General features: G+C 38.1%; 1 protein-coding gene across 1 annotated transcript in view; it reads left to right on the top strand.

Moving 5' to 3' along the window:
* The window catches only part of ZSWIM6 (zinc finger SWIM-type containing 6), a 102645-nt gene that overhangs the window by 71147 nt on the left and 12203 nt on the right, over positions 1-19295 (top strand). Inside the window, exons 6-10 of the mRNA XM_070935867.1 lie at positions 585-761; positions 1000-1146; positions 3741-3887; positions 5388-5648; positions 9299-9434. Of these exons, the coding sequence (XP_070791968.1) occupies positions 585-761; positions 1000-1146; positions 3741-3887; positions 5388-5648; positions 9299-9434 (868 nt within the window). The remainder of the gene's footprint in view (positions 1-584; positions 762-999; positions 1147-3740; positions 3888-5387; positions 5649-9298; positions 9435-19295) is intronic.

Genomic DNA, 19295 nt, shown 5'->3' with positions numbered 1-19295 from the left:
TGGTATGAAGGGGTGCAGTTAAATGCCAAGTTAGCATTTAAATGCCAAGTTGGCATTGTACAGTAAAAAGAAAACTCTGTACCTCAGCAGCTTTTGTATTAATTTAAATCTGTATGTCCTTGGTATGAATCTTCAACCCCTCCTCTATCAAAGAAATGATTATCTTTGTATATCTATAATTGTTCCTGCTTAAAATTGAATATGAAATATACATTGTTTATGTGTGTAGTTTGAAGCGATGGTGCAAACTAATCATTTGTAGGCTAATTGTATCATAATCATAAAACTCGAATATTGTTTCCTGCTCAGTCTTAACTGAGCTTGGTGAATTGATTGTATAAAGCAAACTATTCCAAGCTTCATGATCCCCAGATGTTGACTGGAAATTGTGAGAGTTAAGTCATTGGAGGAAACCACTTGGAGGAAAGTTGATGTAGGGTAACTTTGGTTCCATTCAAAGTTATGAAATATATGTGAAAATGATGTTAATAAGAGAGAATGGAAAGGAGGAGATGAATGTGGGAGGTTTGGGGCCATATGAACATTTAAAAATATATAATTCTTTGAACTCTTTGGGCTGGCAGATTCATCAAACAGGTCTCACCGGACAGTGTTCACACGAGCTATTGAGGCATGCGATCTCCATTGGCAGGATAGTCACTTACAGCACATTATTAACAGTGATCTGTATACCAACTACTGTTACCATGAAGAAGCTCAAAACTCGCTCTTTGATTCTCATGGATGGCCCCTCTGGCATGGTAAGTGGCTTAGCAGGAAATACATGTCCCTGATTTCAATGCTTTCTTTTTGTTGTTGTTGTTGTTGAAGAGAAAAGACAGAAACATCTGGTGAGAATAACAGAGCTTTCTTTCAGATGGGCTACTCGGTTGCTTCCCCCACCTGCTGTAAATTCCTAAAATCATTTAATGGTCTTTTGTATTGGGGTTATTCCAGACACCAATAGACTTAACAATGCCTTTCCTTTCTCTTTGTCAGAGCATGTGCCTACAGCTTGTGCACGAGTAGACGCACTCCGATCTCATGGCTACCCAAGAGAAGCACTGCGGCTGGCAATTGCTATTGTTAATACTCTAAGGAGACAGCAGCAGAAGCAACAGGAAATGTTCCGGTTCCAGAAGAAAGGTAAATGTGGGCAGGAGGAAAGGCCAAAGGACGCAGCATGGTGAGAAAAAGTCTGAAATGAGACTAAGAATAAGCAAGTGATGGTTGAACGTATAGCACTGCAGGTTTGCAGTGACAGTAGCTGGGGGCGGGGGTGGGTGGGTGGGTGGTAAAAGCCAGTTCATTGCCAAATGTCTGATAGGAATAAAGCTGCTTCTCTGTATCTCTCAGTAACACAACAGTACAAAGAGTTCTTTCATTCTTTTCTCTTAATCTTAAATTCAAGGTGCAGAATGTTACAGGGAAAATATTCCTGAAACAAGCTAGTTATAATGGATCTAATTGTAAAATAGCAGAAGCATCATCTACACTCTTCTTCAGGGCTTTTTTTTTTTTAATATGGATTTATTTAGGTGGGTAGTTAAGATTATTCATTTAACAGTTTAAAAATATGATTGTGGGACGTGACTGAATCCATAAATCATACGGATTCTTGCTTGAGTTCTGAGAAAGTTGCCTCCTGTACTGTCTAAGGAGATTCTCAGTCATCCAGGTCATGGTTGTCCCAAAGATGCTTTTTTCCAAGGGGCAATTGGACTTTCTGGTTTTTCTTTGATCCAAGAAGCGAAATGTCTGTATTGATTGTAGTTCAGATGTAGATTCTTTCTCTTTTTTTGAGAGAGTGTCAATCAACACTGGGTGAGGTCTTGCCTAGTAAGTCCAAGAGATGGGATATAACTCAGTTTTGAATAACACCCCATCTACAAAATCAGAAATCTACCAAATAAGGATTCTTGTTTATAGGGAAAATGGAAATAAAGCTGCTTTTGAAAACTGAAGAGGATGTGTATAATACTATTAATATAGTACAGAGAAAAAATAGGGTGATGTATATGATGTAGCCCTTCTGTACATTTTTACATATCTGCAGAAGATTAGGCAGATATATAAGGGTTGTTTTTGTAGGCTTGTTCACTTTTGCAATGACCCCCTTTTCCCCCATAATGTGGACAGCATTGGGTGGAACTGCTTGGAGACATAAGACAGAGCCCTTAAGATTTTGCTTGAAGACTTCAGTGCTAGAGCACCTGCCACTCATTCAGACGTTTGCATGAATGTCTAGAAAGCTAAAAGTGGGGAGAGTACTTGCTGTGGACATAGCCACTTTTGTGTCTTTCTCTAGCTTCCACTCATTCAGGTGAGAGGTCTGTGGTGATCTGTATTCATGTTGGCTTGTAATAAGGCCATATGGCAGTGTGACCAAGAGATCAGCTTTATTCCAGACTCATAAAAACTGAACACAAGTATATCCGCCTCTCAAACTTCCCACCTGAATACATGGAGGTTAAAGACAGTAAGGCTGGAGCTGTGTTCATGGGCTTCATTCTCTCTGCAACTAAACTTTTCTATAGATTGCTGTGAACCTCAAGCAAAAAATATATAGGAGCTGCTTGAGCTTAGTAACTTATCTGTAGTATCCCTTATTACTGTTCCATTTGCTGCTGTTGCCTCCAGTTCTCTTCCCTTTAAGTAGAATTAAAATTTGTTTTAGTATTTCCTGGAATCTTGAGTAGATAGTCAACTCTCTGAAGATTGGTGGGGGCTCAGGAAGTGGTTGTTGTCATTTACTGGCAGTGAATTATCCATAATGTATCTCTTCTATTCCATGTGACACAAATTCTCATGGAAGTTACCCATTCAAATATTTGGTATCTTGGTTTCAGTTCTAAAGAATTCTTAATTAAAATAGTGGGCTTTTTTTTATATACGGAGAAACTAAAATATCTCTTCTGTGAATAACACAAAAGCTTCCTGTTTATAAATTCTGTAGAAATAGCCCTAAAAATAGTTTGGATAAACTTTTAACAACAACAACAGTAAAACCTTTAGACAGCTTTTATTGTTGTTGTTCATAGAGTCAACCTTTTTGATTCCTAGGAAATGAGATCTTGCTTTATCCTGATTATTTCTAACTGACTAGGGTTCCTCTTCATTGCTGAAATTTGAAAAAGCTAAGCAATGCTATAGTTAATTAAAATTTCAGTTATGGCATTGCCGTATTTCATTCATTGTGAACTTTTGATGGGCATTTTAGAGATCTGAATTTGGATTCTGTCTCCTTTATGGCCACTCATTCCTAGGTTTAGTTTTCCTGATTTGGAAAAGTCTAACTCGGGTCAGCAACCTGCGGCTCTGGAGCCACATGTGGCTCTTTCACCTCTCTGCTGCGGCTCCCTGTCACTCAAAATATGTGTCACAACCGCCAATGTGTGACATCCACCGGCATGCGATTTATTGAGCTTTTCAACCCCTGATAGGCCAACCATGGATAAATCCAATTCAGAAGAAAACAGAACTTTTAATTCAACTACATATGCTAGTTTTGTGGCCGCTCAAGAAATAGTCAGGCACAGGAAGGATTTTGTGGCTCCCAGTGTTTTCTTTTCTATGGGAAACGGGTCCAAATGGCTCTTTGGGTATTTAAGGTTGCAGACCCCTGGTCTAACTGATAAGAAAAAGAAATACATGTGATCTCCATTTTAAAATTCTGTAAATAATATCAATACAATTATTATCATATAATCAATATGTGTGCTTGCTTTTCTTTTATGTAGAACTTCTTCACAAAGGTGTTACCTCTATTACAAATCTAGAAGGTTGGGTTGGGCATCCATTGGACCCAATTGGCACTCTTTTCAGTAGCCTTATGGAAGCCTGCAGGGTGGATGATGAAAGCTTCCATGTGTTCTCAGATTTCACAGGTAAAATCTTATCTTATACCAGCTGTGTATGCAACAAGTTGCATTTTATTATTTATTGCTTGTTAAGTAAAGAACTAGTTTGGGAACTGTTAGCAGTGAGTTTGAGCCAAAATATTTCATAATTAAAACATTCCTTGATACAGGGATATTGAAAATGCTTAAGAAAGGGAAATTCAGGAAACAGAAATTTGTTCTAAGTGATCAGTGGTTTATCTTACTGACTGAATGTATCAATCTGCCTTATAGCGAGAGAGGTATAAGTTCACTCAACTAATGCCTTCCAAATGTGTCGGTACCCAGCTAACGTAGCTGAAAAGATTTCAGGGAGTTATAACCCCAGCAAATCTGTAGAATACCAGTATAAGGAAGAATGTATGTAGAGAATCCTTTTTCAATTTAGGATGTCTGGGATTGAATTTGGGACCTTTTCTGAATTCAGAGCATGTGGTCTTTATTACTTGACTTGATATTAAGAATATTAATAACATTGCATTTCATGTTCAACTGTTCATATTATAAATTATTTATAATTTATTTTCATTTTAAATTATTTAATATAATTTATTTATATTAAACATTTGTATAGCTGCCCCATCTTATATTGAAGTCTGAGTAGTCCCAAAATGATTCTTTCTACTTTGCTAGTAGAAAAGAATTATAGTATATAATACTATACTAGTATTTAGTATTTATACTTTAGTCAGTATTGTTATTGTGCATATTGCAGATGAAAGATGGCAAAGAATATGAAACAAAGGTTTCCTTAAGACCATATAGTGAGCTCATGACAGAAATAAGGATTTCCTAATTCATTGTTCAGTCTTTTGCTGTTTTATATTTCGGCTTTCAATAGACAGCATTTGACTCCTATTCAATGGCTAAGACGTTGAACTTGTCGATCGAAAGGTCGGCAGTTCAATGGTTCAAATCCCTAGTGCCGCATGATGGGGAGAGCTCACGTTTCTGCCAACCTAGCAGTTCGAAAGCACGGACAACGCTGGCTCTTCGGCTTTGAAACAGAGATGAGCACCGCCCCTTAGAGTCGGGAACTACTAGCACATATGTGCGAAGGGAACCTTTACCTTTACAAATCACTATGAATACATTTTACTTGCTATTTTGTATGTTTCAAAGTTTTATGTTCTGAGTGGCTTATATAGTAAGACAGGATTCATGTATCACACCTAAGCCATCTTTTATTTATTTATGGTTTATTGGATAAAACATAATTGACTTGGTTAATGTTACATTATATGACACAAGCCATGATTTACAAACTACATTGGCTATATAGAATATAGCCATAGAAAATGCTGGAGCAAAAACAAATGTTTGGCTTAGTATGATGTATAAAGTAGACCTAAAATGTAACCATTCCAGTTTTTGCTACCTTTATAGGAAGCTTATGAATGACAAAGAATAGGCATAAACAAGTATATAATTTCAGAGAAACCATTTTCAGTGGCTTTATTGTTTTTACTTTGTAACTTTTTGTTCCAGAGAACATGGGCCCATGCAAATCTCTGGAATACTATCACTTGCCTACCCACAAATTCTTAGAAGAAGGAGAATCTTACTTAACACTAGCAGTGGAAGTGGCATTAATAGGATTGGGTCAGCAGAGGATAATGCCTGATGGCTTGTATGCGCAAGAGAAGGTTTGTCGAAATGAGGAACAGCTAATTTCCAAGCTACATGAAATTGAATTGGATGACACTCTGGTGAAGATTTTCCAAAAGCAAGCAGTCTTCCTATTAGAAGGTAGCTGATTATTGATGATAACTTTCTTCCTTAACAGCTTTTAACAAAAGTAGAAGGCTGGTTCCTAAGTAAGTTCATTTCATAATCAACAAGCTCTTACAAATCTAATGACTGTTTAGAGAGCTTCTAACTATTCCCAATCTACGTATTTAAATATTGCACATATGAAGAGATGGTTATCCTTGACTCTACAGAATGGAAATTAAAATAGGTTTGTTTATCTTGTTGTAATTCTAGCTATTTTAGGCGAGCATGGAAAATTTCAATCTCACACGTGAGATTATGAAATTCTTGCAGTCATCACTACCGCTTTCAGGTGAAACTTAAAACACATACAGTTAGGCTTTCTCTGGTCGTGGAGATTCTCAATCTTCCAAGTCATGGTTGTTCCAAAAGTGCTTTTTCCAAAAGACAAAAACTTTCTTGGTTTTTTTCCTTTGAAAACATTTTGCTTCTCATCCAAGAAGTTTCTTTCTCTAGTCAAGCATTTCTATGACCATCTTATGTGGAACTTCACCCAGAAGTATATGGAGAATTTTGTAATATTTGAAAGTAACTTTTATTAGTGGAGTTTTTCCGGAAGCAAATATTACCTAAACTAAGAAAGGTGGATAATACTTGAAACTTTGTGAGAATTAAAATGCATTGTCACTTCATGGATAAGATAACAAATACAAAAAGTCAAGTAAAGTAAATATAAGAGTGGGCAACTTTCTTACCTTTCCAAAAAAACCCAAACCCAAACCATTTTCTGTAGATAAGTACAAGAATCAAAAGTCAGGTATTACATTTCTTAGAGGAACATGGAGCAGTAACAAGGATAGGGCTCGTATCAATTTTTAGAGACCTCTGACCTAATCTTAGTATTGCCTAAATGTAGGGCAGAGAGCCCTGAGAACTGTATTTATTCTACTTAGGCTTGTTGCTTGAGTATTTTTATACCTGATGAATATCAAAAACTACAGTTGTGCACTAAAATCACTAATGATATAATGAATCTTATTGAATTAGACTGTGATCATACCTTTCAAGGTTTCTGTCCTTTTTGGGCTTGTTTGTATGTTTACAAAATTGCTAGGCAATTTAGAAATAATAAAAAGATAGAAGTGATAAAATTCAGTACATTAAATAAAATCAAGATAAATTTTATTTCCCACATCAAAACTAACTTCAGTATTGTGGAGCTTCCATTCCAAAGGCCTTGCAAAAGAGGTTAGTTTTCACTGCCTTTGATGCCATTGTGGCCTCTGGGGAAAAGAGATTCCAAAGTGAGGCAGCTGTTGACAAAAAGACCATCCTTTCAGGCTGCTGTTGCTTCCTTGATCTCTTGGAGGGGGAAACCCATGTACCTCACTTGGTGGGCAGGCCAATTCTACTTGGACCAGACTGTCCCAAAGGTATCAAGAACTTAAACCATACAGAGCTTTAGAAACGATCATTAGCACTTTGAATTGGGCTGAGGAACCTATTTCCAACCAGTGATGTTGTTCTACTAAACCAGTTACTATCCATTCAGTAGGCAGGCAGCTATGTTTTGTGCCAGCTACAGCTGCAGGATTATGTTCCAGTACGCCCCTGCCTTCTGCCCCAATAGATCAAATTGCGGTAATCTTAACTGTAGGGTGATGATGGTTTGTTGCCCTTATCTTAGTCTAAACACATACTCCAGCAAGAACTATGACCCCAGAAAACTCGTTATTAATATTCCTGAAACTCTGTTCTGACCTAGGCTTCGTTATAAAATATATAGCACAATCTTAGTCCCGGCAAATTTCTTTTATTCATACAGCTGTGAATTATTGTCATTCAACCATCCAAAAGGCTTCTCAAACAGTCTTTCAGGGGAATGTTTACAAATACCCACCTTATCTCCCTTGGAATGTTGCCAGAGAACTAATTGCCATACGCAGGGCAAGGCCAAACTTAGCACAGAGTCAAACAGAACTTTACCAAAGCTTTTACTGACCAGATGAACTAATTGCTTCCTGCAAAAGCTCATGTCCCCGTTCGCTCCTCTTTTATGTCTTATGGGAGGGACCAATCATCTCCAAACCTTACTCCCAAGTCGACCCTGTTTTCTTAATTGTTCCTGTCTTCTGGCAGCTCTGTGCATGGGCACACTGGGAACAGACTCCTGCTGTTCTTCTGCCTCACTGATGTCAGACTCTGGACACTCTGGAGGCAGCAAAGAACTACCAGATGGCCTTGGCCCCCTCTCTGCCTCCGACTCCGAGCCTTCCCTGGACTGTAGGACTGGCTCATGTTCCTCCCCAACCTCCTCACTGTCCGAATCTGCAGGCCACAACAAACTCCGTCAGGACTGATGGAACAAATCTTTATGAATCCAGAAAACCTCCTTTAACAGAATCTCATCCTTGTTAGGATTCAACTGTGCATGCATGGGATGGGCACAAATTTAAAATGCAGATGACTAAACTCATTCCACCAAAGAACCTACCCATTTCATAAGTCCCAGATAATTTTACAAGATACTGTCTCTCTTGTCATGTGCAATAATACGGTAGCCCTCAGTTAAAATGCCAAATATTTAAATGTTTAAAACTGTAACATCTGAAAATACTTTCTATTATTTTATTGCCTAAGAGTAGAAGCAGTTAAATATGTGCTAAAAGGAAGCTCCTTGAAATGGTTCAAATGCAAAATAGTGTTAATTTGTATAAAGTAGCAGTTCTGGAAATATTGAGAAAAAAAATAAAGCACAATAATTCGTATTTTTCTGCTACAGTTTTTCAGGATACTGTGGTCATCAGCTTCTTTGCATTTAAAGGTTAATACTTTTAGTTTTAGCTTCCTCTTCAGCTTCTCCTAAATCAGAAAAAATGTAATGGGATTAATAGGAAAAAAGTGATAAAATCTTGCATGACTGATGTATTCCATGAAATTCAATTCTAAAAGTGATTGTCTCCCTTTTCTTTTTAAAATAAGAAAAGATATCAGAGATGCTTTCCTGTATATAAAAGTTGATACTTAAGGGCAACCATTCTCTATCAATATTGTAGTAGTAATTCATATACCTAGTGTCATATGTTCAGTTCTGATAGTAGATCTTGAGAAGGTCTTCATTATATAATACGACCCTACAGAGTCACAGAATAGCTACTTCCAAGGATATAGTCCCTTGGATAGGCTGACTTGATGTGCCACACCTACAATGTTCTGTTATTGTATTTGGACTTTTTGGGAATTTGGGTGAGTGGTCTAAGGATACAAGCATTTCTTACAGTGACCTGCTTTAACATGCACAACACTCTGAGGAAAAAAATACACATTTTGGGTGACTATCCAATTCACATAGATTGGGAGATTTGCATTGGAATATATTGCTCGTGTTCAAATACTTTCCTGAGTTGTAAACTATATTCTGCTAAAACACATTTTAAAATACGATTCAAAAAGCTATACAGGCTTCAGTTCTTTGCTTCAATATAGTATGTTCTACTTGGTTTTCTTACAGTATTTTTGAGAGGGCTCCTCACCAGAGAGAGTTTTTACTTTGTAGTGGATGTTTTCTTTTAGTGCAAAATTTAGTGCAAAATTTCTAGTATTTTGATACTTCTTGATTTTATGTTCAGTAAAATTATAGTGCTCATTATAAGATTTTCTGTTCTTTTGCCTTCCCTTTCCAATAGCTGGACCCTATAGCGGTCTAGGTGAAATCATCCATCGGGAGAGTGTTCCAATGCATACCTTTGCCAAGTATCTTTTCACCTCTCTCCTACCTCATGATGCTGAACTAGCATACAAAACTGCACTGAGAGCAATGCGGTACGTATCCTTAAAACACACTTATAAAAGAAGCCCAATTCCAATTGACAGCATGGTTCTCCCTTCAAATCCCTAAAGTCACTGCAGAGGCCTCACTCCAAACATGTGGTCCTTCAGAAGTTAAAAACATGGTGGAGGGGAGTAAGACCTTTTTTGTGGTGGCCTCTTCTTGTCAGATGAGACCCTTTGTCTTTTAGAAGACTGGCCCATAACTTTAATTTTGGAAAGCCACTGCCAGAGTGATTTTGATAGTATATATTATACAATTGATTTTTATGTGTATTTTAGTACAACACTCCTTATCCTAATGTGCTGCTCTAGGGAACTCTGGGACTTGCAGTTTCAGCATGATTGAAGAGTCAACAAGTTTTTAATTCAGTGATTTTAATTTGATTTTTTGTAGTTATTGTCTATTGCTTTTATTGTTTTAATGTTTGTGAGCCACCCCGAGTCCTTCGGGAGAAGGGTGGCATATAAGTTTAAGTAAAATAAAATAAATAAATAAATAAAACAAGTGATGAGGACTGCTTAATCTATTGCTACCTGAGATTTATGCAAGTTGCAAATTCAACGCCTTTAGAAACTATCAAATTGAGGAAATAAAAGTTTGCATATGAAGTGTGCCATCCTGGAAGTCTGGTCATGGGGTGTGATATTTGAGTGAATGAATAACATGCAAGAGTTGCAAGACTTTTATATTTATGTAGCACACACCCTTTCTGATTCAAGCCTTTCATTTTCATTTTCCATCAGAAGATTCAATCATTTCAGAAGTAGCTCTGAGATTGGCCCCTCTCTAAAAGATGCTTGACACGCTTCCTGCTGGAAATTATATCTGACTCTTGAGAGGACTGCCTATGTAGATTGACTGAAGTATATGCTCTAATGTTGGGAACACAGAATTAAGGGGTTTTTGTTAGAATATTCTCTCAAGCACTATTTGTAACTGGAAGTAAATCCTAGAACTGTCTAATCTGAATTTTTTTTTATCATCATAGTTCCTTTTTCTTTTCATTTTCAAGGCAATAGCTTCTGTACAAGCCAGTCCAGTTCTTATGTCTGCCTCATTACCTGTCATCATAGGACATCCACGATAGAAAATTGGAAATAAATGAGGTGTGTCATGCTGTTAACACAGCTGATTGACCCCCCTCCTTCTTTCAGCACTTGGGAGTTCAGCTGCCCCCAAGGGAATCCTGAATCTCAGTTGAGCTTACTCATGCAGGCAGCTGTGGGCACAACCACTTCAGTATATCTGTTGTGAAAGAAATCTGTCCTCTTGGAAAAGCAAGGGAGAACCGGTACTCTCTAGGCTGTGAGTTGTGATTTCCAACATAACTGAGTCTTGAGTTGGGGAAAGCTGCCTTCTCTAATGCTTTATAATTTGCTTCAGAAAATCATCCTCTGGAACCAAGGGAATGCACAGGGTATGTGCAAAAAAATCAAGATGGTGGCTGTAACTATGGGATTAAAGCCCTGTCCTTTTTATGGATATTGCATTGTACGTAAAACAGGGATTTGACACCATGGTTGTGGTTGCCTTCTTGAATCCCCCCCACACACACCCCTTGTGCATACCCTTGGCTTCAGTGGATGATTTCTTGAAATAAACTAAAAAGCATTACCAGAGTCAACTTCTCCTCACTGGAGCTGAAGCAGTGGTATAGTACAGGTTTATATCACAAGAGGAAGAATTTCATAATGCATTCACTGAATAGCTATGTCTGCATTCATGTCTGTTAAAGCTGAAGTGCACTTCAGACTCAAAGGAAGAAATGTGATTCGGAGTTTCCACAGGCATGCACAGAGAACTTGTTGGAAATGCCTTAAACCAAATGCATCTTTTCCACGATAAAGTTGCAGCTGTGAAGAGCAGCCGTACAAACTGGGGGGAGGAGAAGGGAAGTCACAGATGCTTTAAAGTGTTTCCAGCAGATGTTACGGGGGCACAAAATAACATTTCTCAGTTGGAATCCAAAGTTCTGCACAACATAAGGTTTATGTGTTGAGAGAGAGAGTGTGCACACAAATATAAATCAATTTCCCCACTGCCATCATACACAAAATGTGATTAGGCTAACCAGACTGTTACCCCAAAAAGCATTACACAAGTCAAGCAAAAATTTGTATTTATTTTTGTCATACTTTATAATTGTGTTATTTTTCTTCATGAAACAGTCTGTTTATACAAATTGGGAAGAAACCCAATTCTGTGTAGGACACTGGAGAGCTTTCAGAATAGAAGAGAATATATGTAGCTCAGAGTTGAACTGTGGGGTCCTTGGTGCTCTCTAAGCTTTGTTTACTTGCTGGCATTTCATTACTCAACTATATAATATCATCAGTGCTAGAGAGTGTGAGGCTTGCTGTTTGTTTATATATTTTTGCCCTGCCAATGTTGGTGAGGGTATGGTTTTCTCTTTGGTAGTTCCTTGATTAGGGTATTATTTTCTGCTTGTTTGTCTGGTGTTAATCTCTTCTTACCTGGATTTTAACTGCTAAGGAGGATGTGATCTGGACTTCTTATTTCTTTCTTTCTTTTTGCTTTTTTATTCTCTTTTGACTGATGTGCAGACGTGGTTTATCTCTACGTTTGTATTGATGGCTGATTTGTCTGAATGCCAAGCTTCCAGGAATTGCCTAGAGTTTTTGGATTTAGCTTACTCTAGGATGCTCAGAGTTTCTTGGATGAAACTGTGGTTGAGCCTGTCTATGCGTTGTGAGATTAAGGAGTTTTCATGGTGCTGACTGCTTGTTGGTATTCATGGATGTGCTCTGTTAGCCTTCTCCCTGTTTGTCCTAATGGCTGTTACAGTACCAGGTTGTATATTGCAGATGAGTCTGTATGTTGCAGATATAGATGACCAAGCAGAAACCACTGGCAGGGGAAAATATTGTATATAAATAGGGACTGAACTCCCAGTCACTAGCGCTAATAATATTACTTAGTTGAGTAATGAAATATCTGCAAGCAAGCAACCATGCTTAGAGAGCACCAAAGGCTTTTATTCAGAAGCCTGGGTTTTTAAATAGTGTTGCCCACATTGATTCCAAGCATTCCTTCATAGCCATAGGAACTGAGAATCTGCTTTTTTAAAGAAACAAACAAAAAAGAAAGAAAACTGAAATGTTAGGAATCAGGATATAGGTAGTCTTCAACTTACGACCACAGCTGGGAACTGGAATTTCTATCCTAAGCCATTATGGCTGTAAGTTGAATCATCGCATAACTGGACATGATTTTACAGCCATTTTTACCACGATTATAAGTGAAATCACATGGTCCTAAATTGAGTCATGTGATCGTAAGTGTGAATCCAGTTTTCTGCTGGAATCGGCAATTGCAGTCATGTGACCATGGGATGCTGCAACCAATTGTAAATGAGAGCCAGTGGTTAAGGCACCAGGCTAGAAACCAGGAGACTGAGTTTTAGCCTTGCCTTAGGCATGAAATCCAGCTGAGAAAATCATTCTTTCACAGCCCAACTCATCTCATAAGGTTGTTGTGGGGAAAATAGGTAAGAGATTATTAGATATGTTTGCCACCTTGAGTTATTTATAAAAACAAAGGTGGCGTTAAAAAAAATTGAGCCTGTTGCCAAGTGTCCGAATTGCGATTACATTACCATGGAGGCAGGGTGATGATCATAAGTTCTATTTTAGGTCATTGTTGACTTTTTCAGAGGCTTAATTCAAATTGTCATGGTTGTGAATTGAGGACTATTTGTACAGCGTTTAACATAGTTTAACATCCTTGACTTATGACTGAACCCAGTTCTGAAGTTACGATGTCTCTTTCCCCCCCCCATGGTCACATGACCACATTTTGGGCGTTTGCAAGTTTGCATTTATGGCCATTTGCAATGCCTCACATTCAGCATCCAGGAAAAAGAAATCCTACAGCAAACAATGGGTTTACCTAAATGACCACCACAAAAATCATAATTTTGGTTTTGGTCCGGTCATGACGCATTTTAGAACCATCATGACTTAATGACCATAATTGCCAGATTCAATTACGGCTCTAAATCGAGAACTACCTGTACGGCTTTCGGCGTTCTTCTAGAGTTTGCATATAGCTCTCAAAATCTTTGAGGTAGCATAAATCTACCAAATTTAAGTTTTAGTTGCAAGTGAAAAGAGACATAGAAATGTTATCTGATGTCAGTGGTACAGACAGGCTGTGACAAGCATTTTAAAGCACTGAAACTGTCCTGTCCTCTAGAAAGCTTTTTTTTTTTTTTTCCCATGGCTTTTCATGGCTGGCTGCATTTGTGCGCAAATGCACAGCTACTTGGCTTCATTGGCGGTCTGGGTAGGAAAGTTTATGCATGTACACACAAAATTAAAGCAGTTGCTTTAATGCCTTAAAGGGTGTATTGCTCCAGACTCATATAATTAGAGAAGCCTCCCCCACCCATTGAAATGTTTTGCACAGTCCTAGTATATAAAATTGTCCAATTAACAGCTATAACCTTATGTCCAATTTTTTTTCTTTTGCATTGATATGATTAGATAAAATTATCGTTCGCCCAAAACTAAAAAAAAAAAAGAGGAAAAGACAAAAAGAGCAGTTGGTTAGATTTTCATGCAGTGAGATCTTCTCTTGCCTTCCAACTTATATGGGAGCTTCTTTTCAGGTAAAGTCAGTTTTCTTTTTCTCTGATTGTCAAAGTGGTTGATGGAATTTCTCCTCCCAAAGGAGACTTGCTTGGCTCCCACACTGCTATATTTTTAGTACCATACTTATCTCTTGCAGACATTTTGGATTTGCAAGAGTTGAATTTTTAAGCACGGCAAAGTGTTGAGATAGCTGCTTTTGCATATTCATGTTTTTTTCCCTGTGCATAATTATTTTGTCTTTTATTGCTTGCTTCTCATTTTGTATATTTTCACCCAGTAACAGATGTTCTGAAGCTAGAATACAAAGTGTTCTCTTTGCATGCATGTGCAGAGAGATAGAGACACACACAGAGAGAGATCAAGAACATAATCTTGCTTTGAAAACTTTTGTTACTGGATGGATTAAGCTATATGAGGAGTATTGATTTTTGGAGAGTGTCTATTTAGACTATTTAGTGCAGCCTTCCCCAACCTGGTAATGTCTGGATGATTTGAAGTACACTTTACTTTGATCTTACCCAGAAAGTTTATGGAAAGTGCAGTTCAACACATCAGATTGAAAAAGGCTCCTATCACCGAAAAGGTCTTGTTCTCTACTGCCATCACAAAGAGCTTTGCCAAATTTGGAAGGGCTACCAGAACTGAGATTCCGACTCAAGGCTACACAAATCATACTTCGTTGTTTTAGTTGCCATGCTACATATATGATTGTATATGATGAAATTCATAAAAAAAGACATCTGGATTGACTAGATGGGGAAAGGTCTTCCAAAGCTGCTCTGATAATTTCAGAATGGAGAGGTTTGACTCCATCCAAATGTTGTGGCTATTTTTCAAAATCTATTGCCCGAATTATTGTAAACGTTCCATGGTCGGTTGTAGAGATCAATATGAATAACAGTGATGCCCTCCCCAAACAAACACAAAAAGCTTGTAAGTTCCTTCTCTAGCTGATTTTCAATGTTCTTCCAGATAAAATTGTAGGGACAAGTTTAATGTGAATGGTGCTGCTGATTAGCTGCCTTTTTTTTTTTTTTTTGCTCAATACTTGCTGATTGCCCTTTTTCCAGTTCCTTCCCGCTACAGTTAAGAGGCTTGTTGCAGACATGGTACAGTACTTCTGCTTTTAGGCATGGTGGGTCACTGCAGAAGCAGTGTGATTGTAGGAGATTATGTTGACAGGATAGTCATTGGCAAGATTGCTGCGCTTGTCCCAGCTTCAAACTCCCAGCGTCTCAACCCTGTGTCAGGAAGTCAGAGCTGGTAGAAGAAAGCAGGGAAGGATTAAGGCATCTGGTAATTCGCCACCCTGAGGAACATCAGAAATGCCTGCAATTTTTAAAACTACAAAGTTTTAAAACTACAAAGAAGGAAGGAATTACAGTTCCAGTGTGAAACTCTGGTGGTAGGCTTTTTTATTCACCTTGCCAGAAAGGGTAAGCTCAGATAGGCCAGCAGTTCTTAGTGATTGTGATTGTGATTGTGATTGTGATTCTGCCTGCCTGCCTGCCTGCCTGCCTGCCTGCCTGCCTGCCAGCCCGCCAGTCTATCTATCTGTCCATCCATCCATCCATCCATCCATCCATCCATCCATCCATCCCTGCACGTTTTATCTAATTTAGATGCTGCCCATCTCACGGTTCACAAAATAAACATGCCTGCTCTTGTGGTGTATTAGTGATATTAAATAGGAGGGGGAAAACCAGTCAAGCCTTTCTGAATTTTCATTGTGAAATCAGAGAACTTGAGCAATGGGGAGATTGGTTGTGTGGAAGTGCCCTGTGTCATCACTTTTGACCTTTCAAATGCTGAAGCTGCTCTGAATCATCATGGTAAGAAGCGCATGTGCAAAAAAAACCAAACACCAAAATCCACCATCCTATTTTCATTCAAGTAGATTACAGTGTAGTCTCTTCTAATAATAGCCCTGTAGGAGGGATAGAAATAACTTATCAGCAAAAAGCAACTATTTCAGTACAGCTGTAGTATCTCTCTAAACCACTGTTTGAAAGTAGGCTTGTCCTCATATTTATTTATTTTTTTATCTTGCATGGAATTACTTTTGACAGACTTGCCTCTGCAAGTAAAATAAAGCTAAGTGAATGGCTGCTTGCTCTCTTACAAGAGTCTGTATTTTGAGATTTTAAACCAGCATTTGTTTAATATGGCAATATTGTTTGGCATCTCAATTCTTTTGACTAAATAGCTGTTAAAGTTCCAGTGCAATTGTTGGGGTTGATATCTCTAATAATAGCTATGGTGGAATGCAAATGTTTTTGAGATAACTTCTCTGCATACTGTGAGGTGGTTTTATATAGATATCGTCCATCCATGCCTGTGAAAATCTGGATGCTCGGCATATTATTGTAGAGGGGCTGCACCATTTGCATGGAAAAGTCTGAGACAGAAGCTAATACATTGATTTGTAAGTTTAAAAAAATAAAATAAACACATGCAATTTCAGTTTTAGAAAACCAGAATGACATTTTAAACACATAGTATGTAACTTAATAAAAATATTTTATCTGATCGTTTTAAAAAAAAATTCAAAAATAATAAATGCTTTTGCTTCTCTCAAATAATTATTTACAAATTTGTTAAGAGATGAAAATCAGAGTTTCTGCATTCAGGTACCAAGACATATTATACGTCTTGCTAGTTGAGAAAGTAAACAAAGCTTCAGGCTGATATACTATTTTTGCAATAAATAATGTATAGGAATAATATCAGCATACTATTGTAAACAGACACTCCCATACAGTAAGCATGTCAATCTTTACAGGCTGCAATCTTATGCACATTTCATTGGGAATGAACCCTATTATATTTGGTGATACTTGCTTTTTAAAAAAATAATGCAGAGAATCTGGTTGCAAATGTCAAAACTGTACAGAAAAATAGCAATGCAGAACTGGGTCAATACATCATTAATTATTAAGAGTATAATTCACATTCCAAATCTCTAATAATACTCCCATTTAGAAGTATGTCAGGTTTACCTTTACATACCTTAAGAGTGTGAGTGTGTGTGTGTGTGTGTGTGTGTGTGTGTGTGTGTATTGATAATTACCAGCTTTTCCTAGTGTACAATATGAATAGGAAGCACAGTAGAAACAAAATAATTCAGAGGATTTATTGTATAAGGACTTTACCATAACATTACGGTTGCATTGAGTTTAACATATATTGTTAAACATATATTGTGTACCAAGGAGAATATTTGTAGCTCAGGATTGAAATGGGGGGATCCTTGGTGCTCTCTGAGCTTGCTTTTTTTTCTTGCAGATGTTTCATTACCCTAACTAGGGAACATCTGCTAGTAAGGAGTGCTGTTTGCTGTCAGTTTATATTCTGGTGATTTGCCTGTCTGGATGGGTGGGGGTGGTCTTAGGGATTCTTCGGTTGGGTTGTTTATATTGTGTAGCTTGCTCAGTATGTGGTTCTTCCTCATGGCCACTCACCCTTGAGTTGGCAGAAAAAAATTGTTGTATAAAAGTTGATGTCCCCATTGGTGCTCCTTATTAGATATAGGGCACATTAAGCAGAGATTAGAGAACCCTTCCAACTTTCTTCCCTTCCATCAAGCATCACACACCAATGGAAGTCGACCTATCAGTCTTCATACATAGGTTGGGTAGGGGGCAAGATTGGTCACATGGCCAAAATGTTAGATAGAGCTGTGTTTCCAAACTTGGGCTCTTTCAGAACAGGGCTCTTTTGGAATAGTGCCATAATGTCCAATTCATGTTCTAAAGAACCCCAACTCTCAACTGATACAGATAGTCCTTGACTTACAACAGTTTGTTTAGTGACTGTTCAAAATTACAATGGCACTGAAAAATGTAATTTATGGCCATTACAGTATCCCCATGATCACATCATCTAGATTCGAATGCTTGGCAACTGGCTCATATTTATGACGGTTGCAATGTCCTGGGGTCATGTGATCCCCTTTTTGCGACCTTCTGACAAGCAAAGTCAATGGAGAAACCAGATTCACTTAACAACCATGTTAACTAATTTAACAACTGCAGTGATTCAATTCATGGCAAGAAAAGTCGTAAAAATTGACAAAACTCACTTAACGAATTTCTCACTTAGCAACAGAAATTTTGGGCTCAGTTGTGGTCATAAGTTGAGGACCACCTGTAACAAGGTTTCCTTAGGTCATGGCTAGTCCAAAGAATGATTGTTGATCCAGCCTGATCAACAGCTGGAAAAGTCAGGGAGAGGTGCACCATGAAGCAGAACAGAGAGGGAGACCCTTTTCTGTCTCCCACTTCATTGTGTATCCCTCTCTTCCTTTCCCACAGATGGTCAGTATGAACTGAGGATTGGCTTGAAGACCTAGAATTACAGGGGGGCAAATCCTGATTTTAAAGAACTTGACTGTCCTGCTGCTCAGAGTAGAATGATCATGAAAAACTATGCCCAGATACCAAAGTGAATGGCCACACAAAGCTATCGTGCCCAATAAGTGTCAGGCTGATGCCACCATCTTGGGGGGGGGAAGGGTCATCTGATTACCCCACCAACAAACAGGTCAGTGAGGGGTGTTAAATGGTTTCCAGGCTGAAACTTTTTTAGAGGAAAATAATACTGGTATTTAATTCAGGAATCTTTAATGATGGTGCTTCCGTATGTGTGGCCTGAAGATGATATGAAGGCAGTCTTATGAGGACTCAGTAGAAAGAAGAGGTTGCCAAGGCTTGTTTATACTGTACATATGAAGAAAGGCTTATAGTAGCATTGTCCTTGGTTAACAACGGTAATTGAGACTGGAAACTCTGTCACTAACAAAGCAGTCACAAAGTGTAATGCCATATACTCTGCTGACTTAACGATTGCAGTTCTAGGTACAGCCATTAGGCAAATCCCAGGCAATTGTTATGTGTAGTGTCATGTGATCATCTTTTATTTATTAAATTTATATGTTGCCATCTCACTTTGAAAAACAACTCTGGGTGGTTTCCCCATTGATTTTACTTGTTGGAAGCTGACAGCAAGCTCACAAATGGTGACCACATGACCATGAGGATACCACAATGGACACAACTTTGAGGAGCAGTTGTAAACCTCCTCATTCAGTTCCATTGTACCTGTGAATGGTAACTGAACAAATGACCACCTGTACTACAATTCTACAGTTTTCCTGATGTGTCACTTGTTTATGTTCACATTTATAGAAACTTGCTATTTAAAACCATATTAAGGAAAATCAGATTTATACAGGTTCGA

Source organism: Pituophis catenifer, unplaced genomic scaffold (genome assembly GCF_029215685.1).
Source record: "Pituophis catenifer annectens isolate HBS135680 unplaced genomic scaffold, rPitCat1.0.hap2 SCAF_2, whole genome shotgun sequence".
NCBI lineage: Eukaryota > Metazoa > Chordata > Lepidosauria > Squamata > Colubridae > Pituophis > Pituophis catenifer.
The sequence above is the reverse complement of the archived record's forward strand: the minus strand, read 5'-3'. Positions and strand labels throughout refer to the sequence as shown.